General features: G+C 40.1%; 1 protein-coding gene across 1 annotated transcript in view; it reads right to left on the bottom strand.

Moving 5' to 3' along the window:
• The window catches only part of HSD17B12 (hydroxysteroid 17-beta dehydrogenase 12), a 166765-nt gene that overhangs the window by 45421 nt on the left and 99578 nt on the right, over positions 1 to 21766 (bottom strand). The window contains exon 4 of the mRNA XM_047071063.1: positions 14630 to 14737. Coding sequence (XP_046927019.1) covers positions 14630 to 14737 — 108 coding nt within the window. The remainder of the gene's footprint in view (positions 1 to 14629; positions 14738 to 21766) is intronic.

The following is a 21766-nucleotide window of genomic DNA, read 5'->3' as shown; positions in this document are numbered from 1 at the left end:
CAGTTCCTATTACTATCTCCCTTTTACATAGTAGGAAACCAAAGTTCACAGCGGTTAAATAATTTGCCATAGGACATAGAGCAAAGTAAGACTGGGACTCCAACTCTGGAAATTTGACTTCAGAGGCTGGGCTCTTAACCAGCATATTAAAGCTGCATATGCCTTCACCCAGTATTCAGTTCAGAAAAAAATATCAGCAGTAATTGGGTAAAAAAAGAAATCTGGTAGCCATGTTTAATAAAACTGGAGTATTAGAAAAGAAAGGTTTTGGTAGTAAAAAGATGGTGAAATTACGATCCGTCTGCTAAAACTCAGAAGGCATTGTGCCAAATAAACCTGGTAACAGTAGCAGTAACTCTTTCAGTAGACTAACAAAATTAGTGGTGTGAAATAACTCAATAAGGGTTCTATAGTTAGCAGTAAGCCAGTCACTTGAGGCTGTGAGTCTCAAGATTCTACCTGCACAACTTGGTCGGGATGGACTAAACAAAATCACTGAAAATTATCTGAAAATCAGAAAGCAAAGAACAGCGGCAAAGCAAATTGTACATAATTACAATGTATGCTCTTGTGAACAAGGATTATATCTAAACATAATTAATAACCACAGGTCCAAATCTATTTGTAATTTATTCAACAGGTTCTCTACCCACCAGAGGTTCAAGGAATCGATTTTATACAGACCTTTAACAATTAAGGCTAAACTAGTTAAAGGTGAGGCATTATGTGCCCTTGACTTTGCTTTACCCATGGATAGAATCATAAAGGATGAATAACTCACAGCCTAAGAGAAACAACTAAAGTATCTGTTAAAATGCTACAAATAAACAAAACATTTGTTACAAAGTCAGCTTAAAATAGACTCTTCAAAGAAAGGTTTTGCCAAATTGTAATGTTCTTCAGGATTGAAGAAAAATTCTGACACTCACAGCCAACTCCATTTCCCCTCACTCTCCTGGATCTAGAATACCTTTTTTAGTTTTCTTTGTAGCCAATGGAAATACTAATACTCCAGTTCAAAGTGCTGAAGAAAACTGGATAGTGTAATTATAAATGTTTTACTCACATTTTTTTAAAGACTTGATGCTTTTTTAGGAGTTCATTTATTTTGAGACAGTGTGCGTGCACAAGAAAGGGAGAGGCAGAGAGAGGGAAACAGAGAATCTCAAGCAGGTTCCACACTGTCAGTGCGGAGCCTGATGTGGGCTCAATCTCTCGAACCATGAGATCACGACCTGAGCTGAAACCAAGAGTCGGATGCTTAACCAACTGAGCCACGCTGGCACCCCCCAAATTTTTTAAAATCCAGATTGTGTGTGTGTGTGTGGGTGTTGTGTGTGTGTGTGTGTGTTGTGTGTGTGTGTTTAATCTGGGAACTCCATAAACAGTACACTTGATTTAGTAATTTCAACATGTACTGCACATACAAAGTTGAGCTAAGGAAGCCCACAAAAAACTAAGCAAGCAGGGCAATGTCACTCTGATTAAGGCACTAACAATGGACAATCTTCCGATCTGTTTCTAATTGAGCAAAGGGAGCCATCAAAACTACATACTCACACAATGAAAATGTGAACATCTATTTAATATAGTTCTAAAAAAAAAAAAAACATGTTCAACACTTTAGCCCAAAGAAATAGAATCATGTATAAGGGCCATGTTATTATAACCAAAAACATACACAGCAAAAAAAATGTTAAAGCTGGAATAGATCTTTCAGAGCATCAAGCCCAATTTTATGAGGGGAAGTACATTACAAGGTCAGACTGGCAATTTGTCCTATTCCAGGGCCTAGGACTCTAAAATCCCTTCCTGTTTTGTTAGTTGCGCCTTTTGCTTGTGAAATATTCACTACCCGTAATCTCTCCACGGTTGGTAATCACTTTAGAGTGCTATTATTTAAGAGTACAGAGAAAAACAACTGTTGCTCTCAAATAGCTATTTCCATAAACTGCACAATAGTGCACATCTTTTGAAAAAGGCAACCCCGCTGCAATTTTATTTTGAGACATTAGGTGGCAGCAATAACCAAAGGGCGGGCGGAAAGCTTTAAGGGAATTGGAAAAGGAAGAAAACAGGCTTTGGGTAGGAGTGAAGGATGGAAATATTTCCATTATAATGTAATCTCGTTAAGAATCGGTGCGTGCAATGCCAATATTACAGAATTCATTATAGAATTCACCAAACTAAACAGTGCCACAAGTGGTTCCAAAAGTATTCAGATAGTTGAAAATCGCTTCTAAACGGTAGCATTTTAAGTTGGCATTAAATATTTGTTTATTAGTCAGGGTCGCTTTTTTTTTTTTTTAATTTCCTCAAGTAAGACACGAGAGACAAATTTTAAATTTTTTACTCAGTGACCCACAAAAACCTTTCACTCGCATCAAAGACACTGTGTCTTTCCAAAAACAAAGGATGCCCATGTCATCTCAGAATTCCAACCAGGACTTCAACAATCACCACAGGATCATGAACAGATAGGCAATCTTTCCTGTCAGCTTCTCATTGGAGTGCTAAGATAAGAAAAGTTCAAGAGAAGAGATGAGGCAAACAGAGAGCAGAGGTCACAAAAGACCAAGAACAAGGGCAGGGTAATTGGAAAAAGAAGGACGCGGTGGTGAAAGGAGCAATTTTAAAAGAGCTGGCCCTCGCTGGAAAGAACAGTCAATGCCTGGTGCTCAGCAGTGCCCTCCCACACCCCCATGCAGAACTTCTGAAAACACCAATACTGATAAAGTATTGTATTATAAAGACTCAAAATCCAGAGTAATTCTGAAATGTTATGTAGATATTCTGTATCATATGACTGCTAAAAATCACTTCCACATCTCTCATACTTAAAAAGAACATACACAAGATTTCTGTTTCTTCTAAATTCATTTGCCGCTGTTTCTGACCTTACCAAACTTCGAATCATTTATTAAAACCATGTGCTTTTGAGATAGTGATGTCATTAGAAAACCAGATATTTGGTATCTGGGTTGGGCATGAGGGAGGAAAATACACTAAGTTACTAGAAAATGAAAATCTACTTGAAGAAACAGTGATAACCGACACAGGGGACCACACACAAAACACCTTCAATCTGCTTTTTTTAGATTAATCAGAGGCTTAAGAAATTAAGGTAATATAAAAATACATCATCTAATGGTTGGGCTTCCCAGTAGATGTCAAATAATGTAAAGTATTCCCGATTTCCCACTCATCATATCAAAGTACAGATGTTAAGGTAATTTCAGTCACATTTATAGTGATACAGACTAATCCAGTCCAAGCACTCAAATTAAAGACTAGAGAAATGGAAAACCTATTATAGTTCATTAATAAAATGGATTCGAAAAAAAAAATGCTGCCATTTCATCCCTTTTCAAAACAAACTGAGTTTTTTTGAATGCAGACTTCAGGAATAGCGTATAAGCCAAAAGCAGGTAGAAACTTCTCCCGTCTTAAGCTTTTGAACTCACAGGGTCCAACAGACCCACGTTTCAGTCCTAGCTCTACTACTACGAGCTCCTGACAAGAGGCAAGTGATTTCACCCCAGTGAGCCTCGGTTTTCTCAATGTCCTTATATATAAAACAGGGCTAATAATTTAAGAAATGATAGGCATCAAATCTTTAACCCAATTCCTGGAACATATCAGTATGTTAATCAGTGGAAGAGGAAGAGTGTTTATTTTTGGGTGATCATTTCTCCTCCTCCTCCTTCTTCTTCTTCTTCTTCTTCTTCTTCTTCTTTAGTTTATTTATTTTGAGAGAGACAGCAAGCAGGGAAGGGGCAGAGAGAGAGAGAGAGAGAGAATCCCAAGCAAGCTCTGCACTGTCAGTGCAGAGCCCAATGCAGAGCTCACACTCACAAACTATGAGATCACGGCCTGAGCCAAAATCAAGAGTTGGACACATAACCGACTGAGCCACCCAGATGCCCCTGTGTGGTCATTAATTCAACAGGTAGTTCCTGAACCACTCTGTACCCAACACTATTCTAGGTGCTGGGATGCAGCAGGAGAGGCAAAGTCCCTGCTTTTATCATATGTGGACAGCAGCAAAGTGGAGAGATCCTGTGGAAACAGCCAGAATAACTGCTCGTACTGATTAAGGGTATCCCAGTTGTTCCTCTACCCTCTATTTCTTTCAAGTAGATCTAGTCTGACAGTCTATAGAGAGTTTGCAAAGTGAGGCAAAGAAAATTCCTTCTTTGCCTTATTTAACATATTGCTGTAGCTAGCACATGTTCATACTCTGACAGATGATATTTGGAACACCATGTAAAACATTTTGCAAACTTTACAGTTTTCATACACTTGTGAGTAGCAATTTCTAAATAAAAGAGAGTTTACAAGGCTTTAAATTTGCAGTGCCTTTAATCAGAAATTGAAAAGTTAAGACTGAGTCAGAAGCAACACAACAGAACACTTTATTTCTACTGTTTAATTATAAATTGCTATGTGATCCTCATTACAAAACTAGGTAAGATCTGCCATCCATAAACTCAGAAGAGAGGAGGAAAGAAGGATGACAGGAGGTTGGTGGTTAAATCTGAGCGAATGGGAGGAACATTCGTCAACTTCATGCATTAATGTTCTGTTTACATTTCTGAGATCACAGCTAATTACCCAGTTTTAAGTTAAAGGTTCTGCTTTAATTAATACCATTAGTGGTTTTCAAGTGAAAGGAGATACATTTGAATTCTAAGTCTTATTCTCACTTTAGAAATCCAATCTCATACAACACATCTAATGGAATTATACGGCACTATACTTAGTCTGATAATGTTGCTGATGAGTCTCCTAGTCTTAAAAAAAAAAAAAAAAATCCATGTATCTATTCCACTCGCTGTGATTGGCGACCCCAGGCTTTGGCCTCGTTCAACACAAAGGAGGGCACTGGTGCCAGGGATCCACAGGTCCACTTGAATCCCCACTTGGACTTCTCATAGCTCTCTCAAGCTTAACATATCCCAAAGTGAAATCATCATTTTCTTTACAGAATTTTCTCCTGATCTAGGGTTTCTTGTCTTAGGGAAACAGCACAGAGTTGCTCAAGTCAGAACCTGCAAATTGCAAACCACTACTTGTATAATCCTGGACAGTATTTAACCTCCTTAAGTCTGTTTCTTGTCCTAAAATGGGCACAAAAGCAGTAATGTCTACTTTATAGTACTGCTGAGGATTGCATGAGATTTGTTAGCATGGTGTCTGGCATATAAAAGCACTTGGGGATGTTGGCAATAATGATTGGACACACCAAACAACTGCTATTGTTATTAATCAGTGCTTCTATCAGACAAAACCTCTGATGAGGACCCTCTCTCAATAGACCCTGGTCCTGCTTCTACTTCCTAAACATCTCTGTAGTCAGGCTACTTCTAACCATTCCCAGTGCCTGCATCCTAATGTAACCACTGTCATCTTATGTGTCATTGCTGAAAGAAGCTTACTGGTTTCCTTTTATCAATTCCTACCCTCTTCCACTTGAAGTCAGAATAATCTCTCTAAAATGATGTCAATTTACTGCTTAAAACTCTACAATGTCTATACTGTCTTTCCAGTAGAGCCCAAACCTATTAACCTGATTTTCTAAGCCTTTCGTGAGCTGGCCCTGGTTATCTCCTGACTGGCCACTGTCCCCTTTGCAGTCCGTGCTATAGATTTACAGTTCTTCCATCAGTTCCTCCAACCTGTCAAGCACATTCACCTCCAGCCTTTTCTTCTACCTGGAAACCCTTCCCACATCTCTTCTCCCAGGGTTAATCAGCCTTTAGGGCTCACTTTAAATATTACTTTCTCAGAGACCATCTCTGACACCCTCAGCTTTCTCAGTAACATATTCTTTCATTACATTCACAGCTTGTTCAATAGCTGTCTTCCATAAAAGCAGAATGAGTATCAGTTTTATTTACTGCCGTATCTCTGGAATTTTACGTGTTGAATGAATTAGCACATGAATCAATCAACAAACAGAAAGGAAAGGTGCCCTATAATAAAGTATTTGTCTGGTCTTTGTCCCAGATTTCTGGGGTAGAGGTTCTAAACCCTTGCTATTTCCAAGATGATAGGAGTTTCTTTGTAATTCATGGTGGGCCTTTTTTTTTTTAAGCTTTATTTATTTAAGTAATCTCTACACTCAATGTAGGGCTTGAACTCATGACCCTGAGACCAAGAGTCACATGCTCTGCCTGCTCTACTGACTGAGCCAGCCAGGTTGGTTGGCCTTTGGATCACAACTGAGATTATGCTAATGAGATGAATCAGGATGGGGCTTGGTCACCAAAGAGACCAAACTGTGTGACTAGGAGGCTAAGGCCTTGAGCCAGCCCAACCTGCGAAAAGGGAGAGGGACTAGAAACTAAGTTCAGTCACATAGCCAAAGATTCAATTAATCATGTCTACATAATGAAACTCCAATAAAAATTCTGGACACTGAGCTTTCTGGTTGGTGAACATTAAGCACAGGGAGGGGGTTCACCTTAACCCCACAGAGAGGCACAGAGTTCAGAACCCTCTCAGATCTTGCCCTATGGGTCTCTTTATTTGGCTAGTATTAATTCCTATCCTTCATAATAAAACTCTACTTGTGAGTGTAGTGTTCTCCTAGTTCTGTAAGATGTTCTAGCAAATTATCAAACCTGAAGGGGTGATGGGAACCCCCAAATTTGTAGCCCGTTGGTCAGAAGTGCAGGTGGCCTGGAGACTGCTATATTTGAACTAAGGGCAGTCTTGTTGGGGACTATGCCCTGAACTTGTGGAGTGCACATTAACTCTGGGTGGTTAGGGACAAAATTGGATTGCATTACAAAAGGGAAGTTTTGGAAGTGTCTTAAACCCATAAATCATATCCTGATGTAATAGGCAAACGACCATCTGTGCTATCATCCCATCATGTTCCTATAAGCCTTTCCTATATACTTAAGCTAATAGCCTCTGCCCTTTCTTGGGCGTGAGCCATTTTATACCTGAGCTATGGGGGCAGGTGGTGGTATTTCCAAACATGAAAATTTATCTTTGGTACTCTCTCAACTAACTTTCTCTTGCCCTTCTATTCTTCCTCCCTTTCACAACACCCCACTGACCAACCTACCACTACAGTTTCCTCTTTTTTGTTTTTTTTTTTTAAGATTTAAAGTAATCTCTACAGTTGAACATGGGGCTTGAGGACTCAGGGGACCCTGAGATCAAGAGTCACACACTCTACTGACTAAGCCAGCTGTACCCTTCTACAGTTTCCTCTTTAAGTCTCTTCCTTTCCATTTCAAAATGATTTTTTCACGTCTTTCACTAACTACAACAGCCATTTCCTGCAGGTGACTAATCCATCAAGGTCATAAACTAAATGTACTAATCCCAATAAGATGTAAATGAAGATGTCACTGGCCCTTTCAGAGACATTTTAAAAGTCAACTTAAAGCTAATTTCTAATTGGTAAAGTTCCTGAAGAGAGCAAGAAGTTAAGAAGTAGCTTTATAAATTTCTAAATCCTCTGAAGAAGCAAGACTCTTCTACTTGTAACTTCCTTAGTCAGCTGGGACTGGGAAGCTACACAACTCTTAACAAGTTCCTTCCTTCCCAGCGGTCCTGAAGAATTTTCCACAACCCAGTTCCTACAGGCCTTGGCTCTCTCTCCTCAGCCTATACCTATTTCTCTTCCTTTGATATATTGGGGACTTATATTGAACTATAAGGAAGTCACCTCTGGATTCCAACCCAAATAACCTAGGAGTTTGCCATTTGGAAGCTAACTGGCCCTTTCCCTGACTAGTGAATAATATTCTTGGGCCTTCTGTTGAGAAGCTTTAAAGACTTAAGTATAAACAGAGATAGAGTAGACTGATCTTAACTATTCATCTCTGCTCAAACCATATTTGAGGATAAATATTCTCAACATTTGACCATTCTCTATCGTATAACATTCTGGAAAATACTAGGTTTTAGAGGAGAAAAATGGAACACATGCCTCCAAAGCATTACCCATAAACTATAAGGTTGCATGGGCAAAGATAACAAAAAGATATCTTTGCATTTGGCTGAGGAGAAAGGAAGGACACAAATTAAAAGAAAATATCCCATCAAATATATAAGCGGAGCAAGTATTCACTTAAAATGGCATGGGAAGAAAAAGATGAGTAAGTTCTATTCTAGCTTTTGCAGTCAATAATTTTTGCAATTAATTGACTTTTATTATCTATACTATTGTTGGCTACATACTATTATCTATACTGTTATTTATACTATTGCTATTGTCTATACTATGTCTATACTATTTTTAATATTACACTATTAAAATGATGCCTCTTCAGAAAATTATGGCACTGCATGCACATAGGAAAAGGTCAATAGGTAATAAACACTCCTGAATACACTAAGCCAGCACAGTGTCACATCAGCCTGTACCAACTAATTCTCTTGATTCTGCAACTTACACAAAGCATGACAGTATGCATGGAGAAGACCTTGATAGCGTTTGGCATGGTGAGATTCTTGGTCTAGGACGCATTAAGAGCTTGAATAAAGCTGTGATTGATTTTTTTTAATGATTCACAAATGAAGTAGCTGTTTTTTCCATGAAGACCTTTTTATTTTTTCTTCTAGGACAAAGAATGTCACTTTTTAAAGGTTAAAAAAAAGTCATAGTAGTGGAATTTGAAAACAGTGTTGTCTGTGGCATACTTCAAATCCAAGGCTACTCTTTTGGCCTTGGTAAATTACGCCTCCTGCGATGTGTTATGCCAAGTCCTCCAAACCAACAGTGGAGCACACATGAGAATCTCTCCTGAGGAAGCAAGCAAGTAAGCATTGTAGCATTTGCATTTTGTTAACCCGATTGTTTGCTTATTCAAAGCAGTATTGATGTCATTTTCTCTAAATAGTTGAAGTTTTTTAAGCTTTCTCAAATCTGTGTTTCTTGGCATTTGCCTGAAAGAAGACAGCAGATGCTTACTTATTTTACATAACAGAGTTAAGAATCCAACTTCTCAACCTTAAGCATTTATAGTCTATCAAGTTACTGTGACCTTTCAGTATAAATTCAAACAATTCATGGCCATTTTCTTCCCACTTATCTTACCGAAAACTTGATGTTTCTTTCATGACAAAGGGCTTTAGCATTTTCCTTTGAAATTCTGACAATGCTAATTTTCTTTATTAAGCACTGACTATATACTTTGGTGGTTAATGCTATTCAAACAAATGGAGTATACCTTGGTGATTTATTTTTCCTTTTATCATTCCCAGTTTCATTAATACTCAGTAGAAAAAATTCCTTTCTACGTCTTCATATAGATTGCTAGGTCTTACCAGAAATCCATCTACATGTTTATTATTTTAGCAAATGTAAGAAAGGTGAGGCCATGACATTACACGAAGGAGGAAGGAGAATAAATGAGATTATTTCCTCCTTATGAGACAGAGGTTAGGGTATGTGGGATCTGGGTGGGGAGGAAAGAGGGAGGAAGGTGAAGAAGATACATACCCAGGGAATTATAAAAAAAAAAAAAAAAGGAAACGGGGGCACCTGGGTGGCTCAGTTGGTTAAGCGTCTGACTTCGGCCCAGGTCACGATCTCGCGGTTCATGGGTTCAAGATCTGTGTTGGGCTCTGTGCTGACAGCTCGGAGCCTGGAGCCTGCTTCAGATTCTGTGTCTCCCTCTCTCTCTACCCCTCCCCCGCTCACACTGTGTGTGTGTGTGTGTGTGTGTGTGTGTGTGTGTGTGTGTCTCTCTCTTTCCAAAATAAACATTTAAAAATATTTTTTAAAAGAAAAAAATACATAAAAAGAAAACATAAACATTAGATTCCTCCCCCAACAACAGGTTCTACAATACAACCTGTTCTACACTAGAGAACGAACTGTAAGATTAGAGTTGAAATATGACCTAGTGATAAAATGTAGCTCATAAAGTGTTTTATATTTATATTTATATTTATATTTATATTTATATTTATATTTATATTTATATTTATATGGTGTTTTAGTAGTTCCCTCCAAAACCTTGACAAAATTACGATGCAATATAAGTCTATCTGCTAATAATTGTCAATAATTATGTACACCTTATGATTAAGGAGACAGTTGTAATAGAGTAGGAAGAAAACGAAACACTCAGCCAGTTAATAAGATAATGTACGTGAAGATGGTGCTATAGACTTGAAAGGATTATGCAAACATAAGCTACAATTATTTTTATCATCGATTTGTCACCAAATAGAAATTTATGCATGTAAGTTGTGTGTGTGTGTGTGTGTATGCCAATAAGTAATCAATCAGTTTAATTGCAGTGTAACTTTAAAGCGGGGTTTCTCAGCCTCAGCACTACTAAGATTTTAGGTGATGTCCTTGCTGTGGGAGAGTCTGTCCGTGTGTTGTAGGATGTTTAGCAGCTTCCCTGACCCGCTAGACCTGACCCACTAGGGGCTACTAGAAATTCTTTCACCTCCTCCCTCAATTAGTCACCATTAGAAATGTCTCTGGACAATGCCAGACAATGCAAAATTGCTCCTGGCTGAAAACCCTGTTAAAGCCTAAGAGAAATGTAAAAATTATGGCTCACCCACACAAACTGAGGATGAGAGACAGCCAGTATGAACTGGAAGCAAAGATGTCCCTCACTGGGCACAATATGGCTACTGAACACTTAAAACGTGGCTAATCAGAAATGAGAAATGTTGCAAGCGTAACATATGTAGGAAAGGAAGACGTAGTAGGAGAAAAAGAATGCAAACGATTTCAATAACTTTTTACATGGATTACACGCTAAGGTGATATTTTGGATATGGAGGGCTAAAATAAAATACATTACCAAAATGAACTTTATCTGTTACTGTTTACTTTTTTTAAATGTGGCTACTAGAGAAGCTAAAATGACACACTGGCTCATGTTATATTTCTATATTTCTATCAGACAAGGGCTGAACTTGAGCGAAAACTATCCCTCCTTCACACTAATATTCTAAGCAGCCTTTCTTTGATGACAGGGAAGGGAACTCAAAAGAGCTCTGTCCTCAGTTTTTTCCTTACATTCTCTATATTTGCCTTGGATGAGCTCTAGTCTCAATGTTTCAATGAGATTACTATTTACAGATAACTAATCTCCAAACTCTATCTCCTGTTCATAGCTCAACTAAAACCTAGATCCAGGGCACCTGGCTGGCTAAGTTGATAGAGCATGGGACTCCTGATGTCAGCATCATGAATTTGGGCCCCACATTAGCTGTAGACATTATTTAAAAAATAAATAAACTTTAAAAAAAAAAAAAAGAGAGAGACAGAGAGAACCCTACTTTAAATAAATAAGTAAATAAATAAATCAATCCTAGATCCATATATCCAACTATCAACTTAACAACCCCACTTGGGCATCCTGGATGAACCCCAAACTTAAATGATCCTCATCCCAAACAAGATTCCTTCAGGATTCCTCATTTTAGTAAATGGCCCCATTGACCAGGTTCTCAGGCCAGAAACCTGAAAGTCATCCATGAGTGCTCTCTTCTTCATCCCCCTTGCAATCTCTCACAAAATTCTGCTTCATTTACTTCCTAATATTTCTGGAATCCTCCTTTCTCCCACCCCACGGCCTAGGCCAAGTCACCATTACTGTGCCCTATATCAACTCCCTCTTCCCCTTTATACTCTTACTACACCATACCCTGCCCTTCTCAAAAGTGCTGTCTTTCCTACTAGAACATCATACTACATGAAGTCAGGTGCTTTCTTGTTTGTTGCTATGTCTCTGGTACTTTGACGAAAAAATGAATGAAAGCATAAAGAGGGTACAAACTGCTACCTTACAGGTTGCAATTTACTAAGGAGCTGGACTGTAAGAACAAGGGTTCCATTAGCATATGAGGCCTGGAAAATATCAGTCTTTATGTCTAAATACAGACTTAGGTGTAGACACAAGACCTAGGGTTCCAGAAGTGGGGAAATGTGCTTGGGCACCACATGCCCTGTACTCTCATCCTTCACAGATCTCTCTACTGTGCCTAAACTCACACTGTAAACTCTCTATATGTTGGGTCAGGAAAGAACAGCTGAGAGTGCCTTTTAAAATCCTCCAGCCCTCCGGGAAAATGATGCCTGACATTTCCCATCTTCAGCACCATTGTCTCAGAGTATCTATAGTTTCAAAGTTACCCAGTGAAAAGCAGCTAAAAGTTATACAAAGCTTTAAACAATCATGAACTATTTCTGAAAGAAAATTATTCTCCAAGAATAGAAGTTCAAGACAAATCTCTTCTCATTAGGGATCCTCAATCTACCTCTGCGCCTAAGCCAGCCTTCATTCCCCTATCCATGTACAACTAGTTTGAAAGGGTGGAGAATGGACCATGGCCATGTCTATCCTAACTAGTAAGTTACAGCTGCTGCTGATTAGGAAGTTTGAAATGACAAGAATTTTATAGATGTTAGTGGTGTTCTGGGTATTCCAGAACTGGGCTAAGAAGGAGGAACTTGTAAAAGATTCCAGGCAATGTATGTATTTAGAGAAGAACATGTAGACACATGGGCAAAAACCACACCCATGTCTCCATTCACCTTTTGCCATGGGCTCTCCTATAAGTGGGAGAGTAGTGGTGTGGGTAGGCAGGGTGTGGTGTTATGTGATAGGGACCAGGCAGGAGCTGAATCACAGCACGTCAAGGCCAGGGTGAATTGCAGGTCCAAGGGCACTACATAGGCTACATATATGTAACTCTTTTCTTTTATTGTCTTATCCAGAAATTATATAAAAGACCACTCTTACAGTATGAGGAGGGGAAGTGGGGTCTCAACTAAAGAAAGGTTAGGAAACTTTTTTTTAAGTTTATTTATTTATTTATTTATTTATTTATTTATCTAGAGAGAGAGAGAGAGAGACAGAGAGAGAGTGAGAGAGAGCACAAGCACACATACAGGGCTGAGGGGCAGAGAGAGAGGGAGATAGAGAATCTCAAGCAGGCTCTGTGCTGTCAGCTCAGAGCCGGATGTGGGGCTCAATCAGAGCGTCTGACTCTTGATTTAGGCTCAGGTCATGATCTCATGGTTTGTGGAACTGAGCCATGAGTAGGGCTCTGAGCTGACAGCGTGGAGGCTGCTTGGGATTCTCTCTTTACCTCTCTCTCTGCCCCTCACCCCCGTGTGTGTGCTTGTGCTCTCTCTCTCTCAAAAATAAATAGACTTAAAAAAAATTTTTTAAATATTTATTTATTTATTTATTTATTTATTTATTTATTTATTAAATAGGAACACACCTTTTTATTTATTTTTGAGACAGAGAGAGACAGAGCATGAACAGGGGAGGGGCAGACAGAGCATGAACGGGGGAGGGGCAGACAGAGAGGGAGACACAGAATCGGAAGCAGGCTCCAGGCTCTGAGCCATCAGCCCAGAGCCCAACGCGGGGCTCGAACCCACGGACCGCGAGATCGTGACCTGAGCTGAAGTCGGACGCTTAACCGACTGAGCCATCCAGGCGCCCCAATGTTTATTTATTTTTGAGAGAGAGAGAAACAGAGTGTGAGCAGGAGAGGGGCAGAGAGAGAGAGAGGGAGACACAGAATCTGAAGCAGGCTCCAGGCTCCAACCTGTCACAACAGAGCCCAACATGGGGCTCAAACTCATGAGCTGTGAGATCATGACCTGAGCCGAAGTCAGCTACCCAACCGACTGAGCCACCTAGGCACCAAGACTTTTTTTTTTTTAATTATTTTCTCTTCATTTTTTTCTCCTCCGATAACCCCCAGAAGAAAATGATGACAATTACCAACCAGGCTCACACCAATTTAGGCAGTGGGATAAAGAAATTTGGCAAAGAAGCAAAGCTTTTCTGTACTAGATGTTCTGTGTCTTTCTGGAAATGACTCAAAAAGTGATGAGTACCTTCACAGAGCCCATTTTTTTCCCTTAAAATGTGGTGACTCTTTTCCATAATAATGTTCAACACTTGCCCTATCTTAGCAAAAGCATCTCTTTTTAGTAATCAATAAGAGCAAGGTAGCCAAGATATAACAAAATGAAGTAGCAGACTTGGAAAAAACAAATAGAGGGCAGAATCCTGACTTTACTACTTGGTCTTCACATGACCTTAGGCAAGACTCTCAGCCACATATTCTCAGCTGGGGTGATCCATCCCAATGGTACAAAAACTGGCTCAGGGAGTGGGTAGTTTAAGATCTTATTCTTTGTCTGTTAAGGCACAGATATACACACAGTACATAAATAAGACATACTTCATGAGAGGGAAGATTAGGAGAAAGTAATGTCTAAAAGGGCTCTTTGGGTGAGAGAAGGGTGGTAACAAACAAAAGGTTGAGAAACACTTTCCTTGGCCTCCATTTCCTCACCTGTCAAAATGGGTATTACCCACCCTAAAGAATTATTATGATAGAATCATATCTAAATACATACAGAGAATGAGAGACAGAAAATAGAGAAAACAAGCAAAATTGTAAAATAGTCATTAAAATAGAAAACACAAAGACCTAAATGTATATAGATTAATGCCATCTAATAATCAATTGTATAACAAGACCGTTTTCTTCTCACTACTCATTTTACCAACTGAATACCTAATCCAAAAAGAAAATGTACAATCATAGTAAAAGTCAATTAGTAAATGTAAGAAGAATCTATAAATGCGACAAAGATACAAACCTAAAACACCAATTTTCAGGCCTGCCAAGCTTGTTTTAATTTTATCATAAATATCTTCTGATGCAAAGTCAACAGCAATGGTCATTGTTTCCACCTTGAATTTTTCTCCTAGGGAAAAAAAAACACAAATGGAGAGAGAGAGGGAGAATTACAACATGACAATTAAGATGAAAACAACTGATGATATTATCTTTTCAAACCCTTTTCCCTGTCCAATTCGATATGAAATTTAGACCAGGATAATTTTAAGCAATCATGAGACCATCTAAGAGATGATACAGAGTCAACACAATAATTCTGCAATAAAAATTCCAATGTTGTTACAGAGCTGGCTGACTGCTCCTTAATCAGTTCTTCCTCTATAAATCAGTAATGACTCCTTTTTAGACCTGTAGGTACAAATAATAAAACATGTAGGGCACCTGGGTGGCTCAGTCGGTTGGGCGGCCGACTATAGCTCAGGTCATGATCTTGTGGTCTGTGAGTTCAAGCCCCGCATCGGGGTTTGTGCTGAGAGCTCAGAGCCTGGAGCCTGCTTCCGAATCTGTGTCTCCCCCTCGCTCTGCCCCTTCCCTGCTTGCTCTCTGTCTCTGTCTCTCAAAATTAATAAACAATAAAAAAATAAAAAACAAATAATAAAACATGATTCGTATCATAATGTTATATACTGTTTAAATACCACTGGTTTGGGGCGCCTGGGTGGCTCAGTCGGTTAAGCATCCGACTTCAACTCAGGTCACGATCTCACGGTCCGTGAGTTCGAGCCCCACGTCGGGCTAGGGGCTGATGATGGCCCAGAGCCTGGAGCCTGCTTCCGATTCTGTGTCTCCCTCTCTCTCTGACCCTCCCCTGTTCATGCTCTGCCTCTCTCTGTCTCAAAAATAAATAAACGTTAAAAAAAAACAATTTTAAATACCACTGGTTTTGTGATTTTAATTGCAAGCAATGCTTCATAATTTCAGGAAGAAGGATTTATATTCCAAAATGTTTTAAAGTGTGATATATAAAAGTCCATCTTATTAGGGCACCTGGTGGCTCAGTTGGTTATTAGGGCACATGGTGGCTCAGTCGGTTAAGCATCTGACTTTGGCCCAGGTCCTGTCTCGTGGTTCATGAGTTTGAGCCCCTCATTGGACTTTCTGATGACAGCTCAGAGCCTGGAGTGTGATTTGGATTCTGTATCTCCTCTCTCTGCCCCTCCTCTGCTTGCTCTCTCTTTCGAAAATAAATAAACATTAAAAAAAAAAAAGTACATCTTCTTAAAATGGAAATAAAATTAATATGATCGTAATGGAATTTAGAGGCTTGGTTAATAGTTAATAGCCACTACATTAAAGAATCCACACAAAACGCACAGTAATACAGCTGCAAAGTGACATAAGAAAAGACCTCACTCAGTTTTCTACTTTGTACAGGACTACTGAGGTACAAACAGAGCTAATGAAAATAACAGATTGAGAAATGAGACTCTGGAGAAACTGATCTTACTGAGGTAATGCAGAATTTTACTTCTGCCCTCACTCATGAGCCCATTTGAGAAGATGGCATGGACTGTGAGGTCCCCCAGGCACGGGTACCAATTTTACTTTCATACATATTTGCTAAATGGCTTTGAGCCATTTGCTAAATGGCTTTGCAAGTCACATTTCCTCCATGAGCCTCACTCAGCAACCTCTCCCGAAAATGAAGGTGAGGCTACCCAGCTTAAGATTCGAGGCTCATGTGGTATCTAGTGATATACAAGAGGCACTCCATAAATGTTGGTCCCCTCTCTCCTCCACTAACCCTGTTCTCACTTCACTTAGTGAAGTTCAGGTAACCGAGAATGTTTACTCTTTGGAACTTGATGAGAATCCAAAAGAATTTAAAAATCCTGCTTCCAAAAAAATAGATTTTTCTTCATTTGAAGTTGATGCTGGCTCATCACAGAGTATGCAACACTGATCCACACAGGTCACCGTTCTTGATCCACCACTAAAGAGCTGGTTCACGAGAGATCAGTTTCTTAGTCTCAAGGAAGTATTGACCTTAGGTAGGAACCCATGAACGAACTAGAGATGAGAATATCTGACCTACAAAATATCGTATCTGGTGTTAAAGGCACACTTACTATTCCAATATAAATGAGTTATTATATGTGTTCATGTAATGGAGAGCCACATACACAGTTGTCATTTTATAATAGCTGGTTCAACAGGTCTTATTATAAATGGTTCCCAGGATTTATCACCAGAAAGTAAAGAACACTGCCCTTATTAGAGCCACAGATTCACAAGAAAAAAAGAGCCAAATCAAAAGGCTGAAGGATACCTTTTATTAAATGTAAAACTTTATTCAGGAATAAAATAAGATAAACTTATCTATTTATTTTGAGAAAAGCAAAGTATGTTTCCACACCAGTGCTATATACTGACATTTAGGAAAATTCTCTCCAGTAATAAAAGCCACCTCACAACCCCTGAATCAAATTTACTCTTTTAAATCTCACAGGATTTGGGGAATGTCTTATAACATAGAGTCTTATTATAGATGGGCTGCTAAAAATATTCAGAGACCCTTTTGGAAAGAATGTCATTTTATTTAATAAGAACCCTCAAGTAAGCTTTTCTTTGTACTCACGTTAGGATAAGCAAAATGGCTTCTGATGCAAGTTTTTCAAGGTAAATACAATTTTGAACTTGACCCTGAATTACCCTGAATCATGTCCTACTCCAGTTAACACTGCTGTTCTTCTCCTGGGCTCCACTGCCTACATCATGAGCTTCTTCTGCAAAGTAGGTCTGCTCACATCTCCCCACCCCCCCACCCCACCCCCACCAAACCCCCAGAGCTCCAGCTGGCTTACAAACCTTACAGTGAGCGTCACAGTCAGCCGCGATAGCCTAACACTGCTTTGAACTCACCTCCACCTCCCTATTCTCCTGGGTGTCCCCAGTTCTAGCTGCACAGGCCCCGAGCAAGTCTTTAAACTCCCCAAACACACTCAGGGCTTTTGCACTTACGGTTCCCTCTGCCTAGAATGCTCTTCTGCATCCCTGTGTCTGTTGGATCTTTAGGCAAATGTTACCTCTTCATGGAAACCCTCCTTGACTACCTTTAAAAAAAATGCAACCACTCCTCCACTAGCACCCCCGGTCCCCCTTCCCAGCTTTATTTCATTCCATGGCACTTAACCACCCATCCTCTAATATACTATGTATCTTAATAATACCTGTATTTGCTATCATCTCTCCCCCTCCCCCCAGCCCCACATTAAGCTTTGTAAAGACAAGAACTTGGGTCTATTTTGTTCAGTTGCTCAACAGTATCACAAAGGATCCAGGGTCTTTCCTCCCTCCTCTCTTATTCCCTTAGGCTGGCTCCCCTCCTGGTTTCACGAAAGCCACTGCCCTTCCAAACATCCCATACAGACAGCAACGTGCAGTGGCAGAAATGCGACATCCTGTTACATGTCCCTTCTAGAGAGTGAGGAAAATTTCCCGAGTCCAGCAAACTCCCCTCACATTTCCTTTCCAGGATTATGAGATATGCATGCTCTTGACCGGGCCCATGGACAGGCTTTAAGGATTCCATGCACTGTCCCCACTACCACCGCCAAGTTGTGTTGGAGAGAAAGAGCAGCATGCACATAAGAATAGGACGGGACGGGGGTCCAGGCAATCAGAAGAGAATTATGAGGAGTATTCTAAAAGCTGAGGTGGGAGGTAACTGGCTTCCTGAAGGAACTGGGGAACTAAATCTAGGCATCTTCCCCCTTCCCATCACCTAACAGCCCTCATCTGACCCCGCCAACAGAAATCACACAGATGAACAAACATCCTCTAATTTGAGGAGGTAATAAAGCACCTGGAACAGACGTGGGTACCATATACACATAATACAACCTTCATTTCCTCCTTCACCACCTCCCTAAACCCAGGCTCTTCATAAGACCACCAGTCCACACCACTCAGCAACAGCCCACTGCTAGGGAAGAATAAGAACTTTATCAAAGCCTCTGGAGAGGTACTTGTGAGTACTCTGATCCTCAGCCACCACAAAGGCACAAGGGATGACAGCTGGGTAATAAGTTAAAATGAATACCCTATAAGTGTAGGATAAAGGTACACAAACAAATGAATTTGGATGTTGCAATGGAAAGACATAGGCACTCAACTGCCCCTTCCAGGAAATTCTGGTTGCCCTTGGCTATTGGAGTATCATCAGCAGAGAGCTTTCAGGTGTCAGCCCCTTTAGGGATTAACTCGGCTTCACAGAGCTGCCTGGACTGAGATCATGCCTTTCCCATGATGTCCACATATGACTGATCGAGGTGGGAGTATAAAGCCATTGGACCACTTGTACACATCAGCTTCTGACTCCAAAATCATAGTCTGTTTATTGTCCTATTTTCTATTCTTTCATAATGCCCTAGTTATAATTATACTAACTTTAAAACAAGGTTTAATATTTCTAGTGGTACAATGCTCCTTCATTACTATTCTTTTTCAAAAGTTTATTGGTTATCCTTACTTGTTTAGTCAGTTTTCACTGGGGTTACATAAAATGTTTCAATTAAATTTATGAAGGATGACAATGTGGCATTCCCTCCAGGCCCTCCATTTACTCAGTGTCTCACAGTAAAATCTTGTGGTTGTAAATTGTTAAAGAAATTAAAGAACTAAAGAATGCCATTATTAGAATATTACACACCGTTATGCAAAGATACTCAATACTGTTGATAATTCCTACTGTCAAACCACTTGGTATTTCAAACTGGGTAGGCTGGCATCCTGCCACTTACAATTGTGGCCACATACAATCATGCCCTCCTCCCTTTTTTCAGATTGGAATGATTCTGGGATGGTCTTGGCCCACTATTTCTCAGCCTAGTGGCAGAGACCAAAAACTAAAAAGCAAAAAGCTGACAAGTGGTATGAGCTGCTCAAGGCAGTCAACTCACCAGAAATGGAGGCTGAAAATCAGCTCTGGCTTGTGGGAAATGAAGCTAAGAAATAGCTGGGTTGATAACATTATTCCCTTTTTATTTACCAGTCCACCGAAAGTCATCCAACCACAATTGTGGAATCAGAGAAAAAAATATTGCTTGTAACTACAAACCTATATAATAATGAGCGTCCTCACTGTCTGAAACCGTTCCGTTACTTCCAAGCATGGGTGCCGTGCTCCTCCAGTCACATGGTTATTCAGAGGACTGTAAATTAGTGTAGGGTCAAGTCCGGAATTGACAGAGAAGGAACTGCACATATAAGTAGTCTCAAGATGCTGCTAAACCCTCTCAATATTAAAACTATCACATTATTAGGTTCACATCTTAAAAGGTCACGAAACATATTCAGAATAGTCTTAGTTTAAAATCCTTCTAAGTCTGGCCATCATTATTTTCATTTTGCTCAACAGATTCACATCTCCTAAATAATCTTTCCCTAAGGATAATTGTATAGGTCTCAGAAAGACTGCTCTTGGGGCGCCTGGGTGGCTCAGTTGGTTAAGCATCCAAATCCTGGTTTCAGATCAGGTCCTGATCCCTCGATTCATGACATGGAGCCCTGCGTGGGCTCTGCAGTGATAGTGTGGAACCTGCTTAGGAGTCTCTCTCTCCCCCTCTTTCTGCTCCTCCCCTGCTCACGGTCTATTTCTCTCTCTTTCTCAAAATAAATAAATAAACATTTAAAAAAAAAAAAAAAAAGAGGGGCGCCTGGGTGGCGCAGTTGGTTAAGCGTCCGACTTCAGCCAGGTCACGATCTCGCGGTCCGTGAGTTCGAGCCCCGCGTCGGGCTCTGGGCGGATGGCTCGGAGCCTGGAGCCTGTTTCCGATTCTGTGTCCCCCTCTCTCTCTGCCCCTCGCCCGTTCATGCTCTGTCTCTCTCTGTCCCAAAAATAAACGTTGAAAAAAAAATTTTTTTTTTAAATAAAAAAAAAAAAAGGAAAGACTTGTCTCATTTTTCCCCTGGGTATCGGGATAGTGGGTCTGAGAATGCTAGCAAAGAGGTCTAATCTACATAAACTCATGTATTATTTATAATTTTTTCTATTAATAAAACCAAAAATAATATATTGGTTCTCTTTTGTCCCTACATCTGCTCCAAATAAACAATCTGCTATTCTCCTAAGTTTCAGGTACTTTCCATTATGAAACTCTTGTTGCATTCACCCTTCCCCATCTTTTCCATATTATAAATTTCATCATTTAAGATTCCAGTTGTGGGGCATCTGGGTGGCTCAGTCAGTTGAGCGTGGGACACTTGACCTCAGCTCAGGTCATGAGCTCGCAGTTGTGGGATCCAGCCCTGCAGCATCAGGCTCCACACTAAGCAAGCAGTCTGTTTCAGATTCTCTCTCTCCCTTGCTCTCTGCCCCCCTCCCCTCGCACACGCATGCACACTCATTCGCATGCTCTCTCTCTCTCTCTCTCTCTCTCTCTCTCTCACAAAATAAATAAACATAAAAAAAAAAAAGACTCAAGTTGTGCCACCAGCCCTGTGTACTGTCTTTTCATGATTCCCATTTCTTCCAAGGTAAAGCCATTTACTCTCTCAGCTGTGTTCCTAAAGACCTTCTAAACTTAGTAAACTTAGCATAATGTATTGTGCAAACAGTCTATTTCCTAACAAACATGGATCATTCTCTGTCACCTTTGTATATACAGCACCTAGCACAATGCCTGGAGCATAACAGAGGTGACTCAAATGTTTGCTGAGTGAGTAAATACATCCAGGCTGATACAGCTGGTTTATTAAAATCACGGGGTGCCTGGGTGGCTCAGTTGGTTAAGTGGCCAACTTCGGCTCAGGTCATGATCTCGCAGTTTGTGAGTTCGAGTCCCACGTCGGGCCCTGTGCTGACAGCTCAAAGCCTGGAGCCTGCTTCGGATTCTGTGTCTCCCTCTCTCTTTGCCCTTCCCCAGCTCACACTGTCTCTGTCTCTCTTGAAAATAAATGTTAAAAAAAATTTTTTTTTTTAAATAAAATCATCTTTTCAGTACTTCTTAAACTCTTCCCTATAGAAATAAAACTGTAGGGTGGTAAGAGATGTCCATTATGAGACATAATAACATACAGTACTTACTATTAGGCATTATAAAGCATTAAGATAAATTGAGAAACAAGTCCATTCCTCTGTCCTGCATGGGTCGGA

Source organism: Lynx rufus, unplaced genomic scaffold (assembly GCF_022079265.1).
Source record: "Lynx rufus isolate CCGP_SWC_20201006 ecotype Redwood Valley unplaced genomic scaffold, mLynRuf1.p SCAF_9, whole genome shotgun sequence".
Lineage (NCBI taxonomy): Eukaryota > Metazoa > Chordata > Mammalia > Carnivora > Felidae > Lynx > Lynx rufus.
Note: the sequence above shows the minus strand (reverse complement) of the source record. Positions and strands in the feature narration are given on the sequence as shown.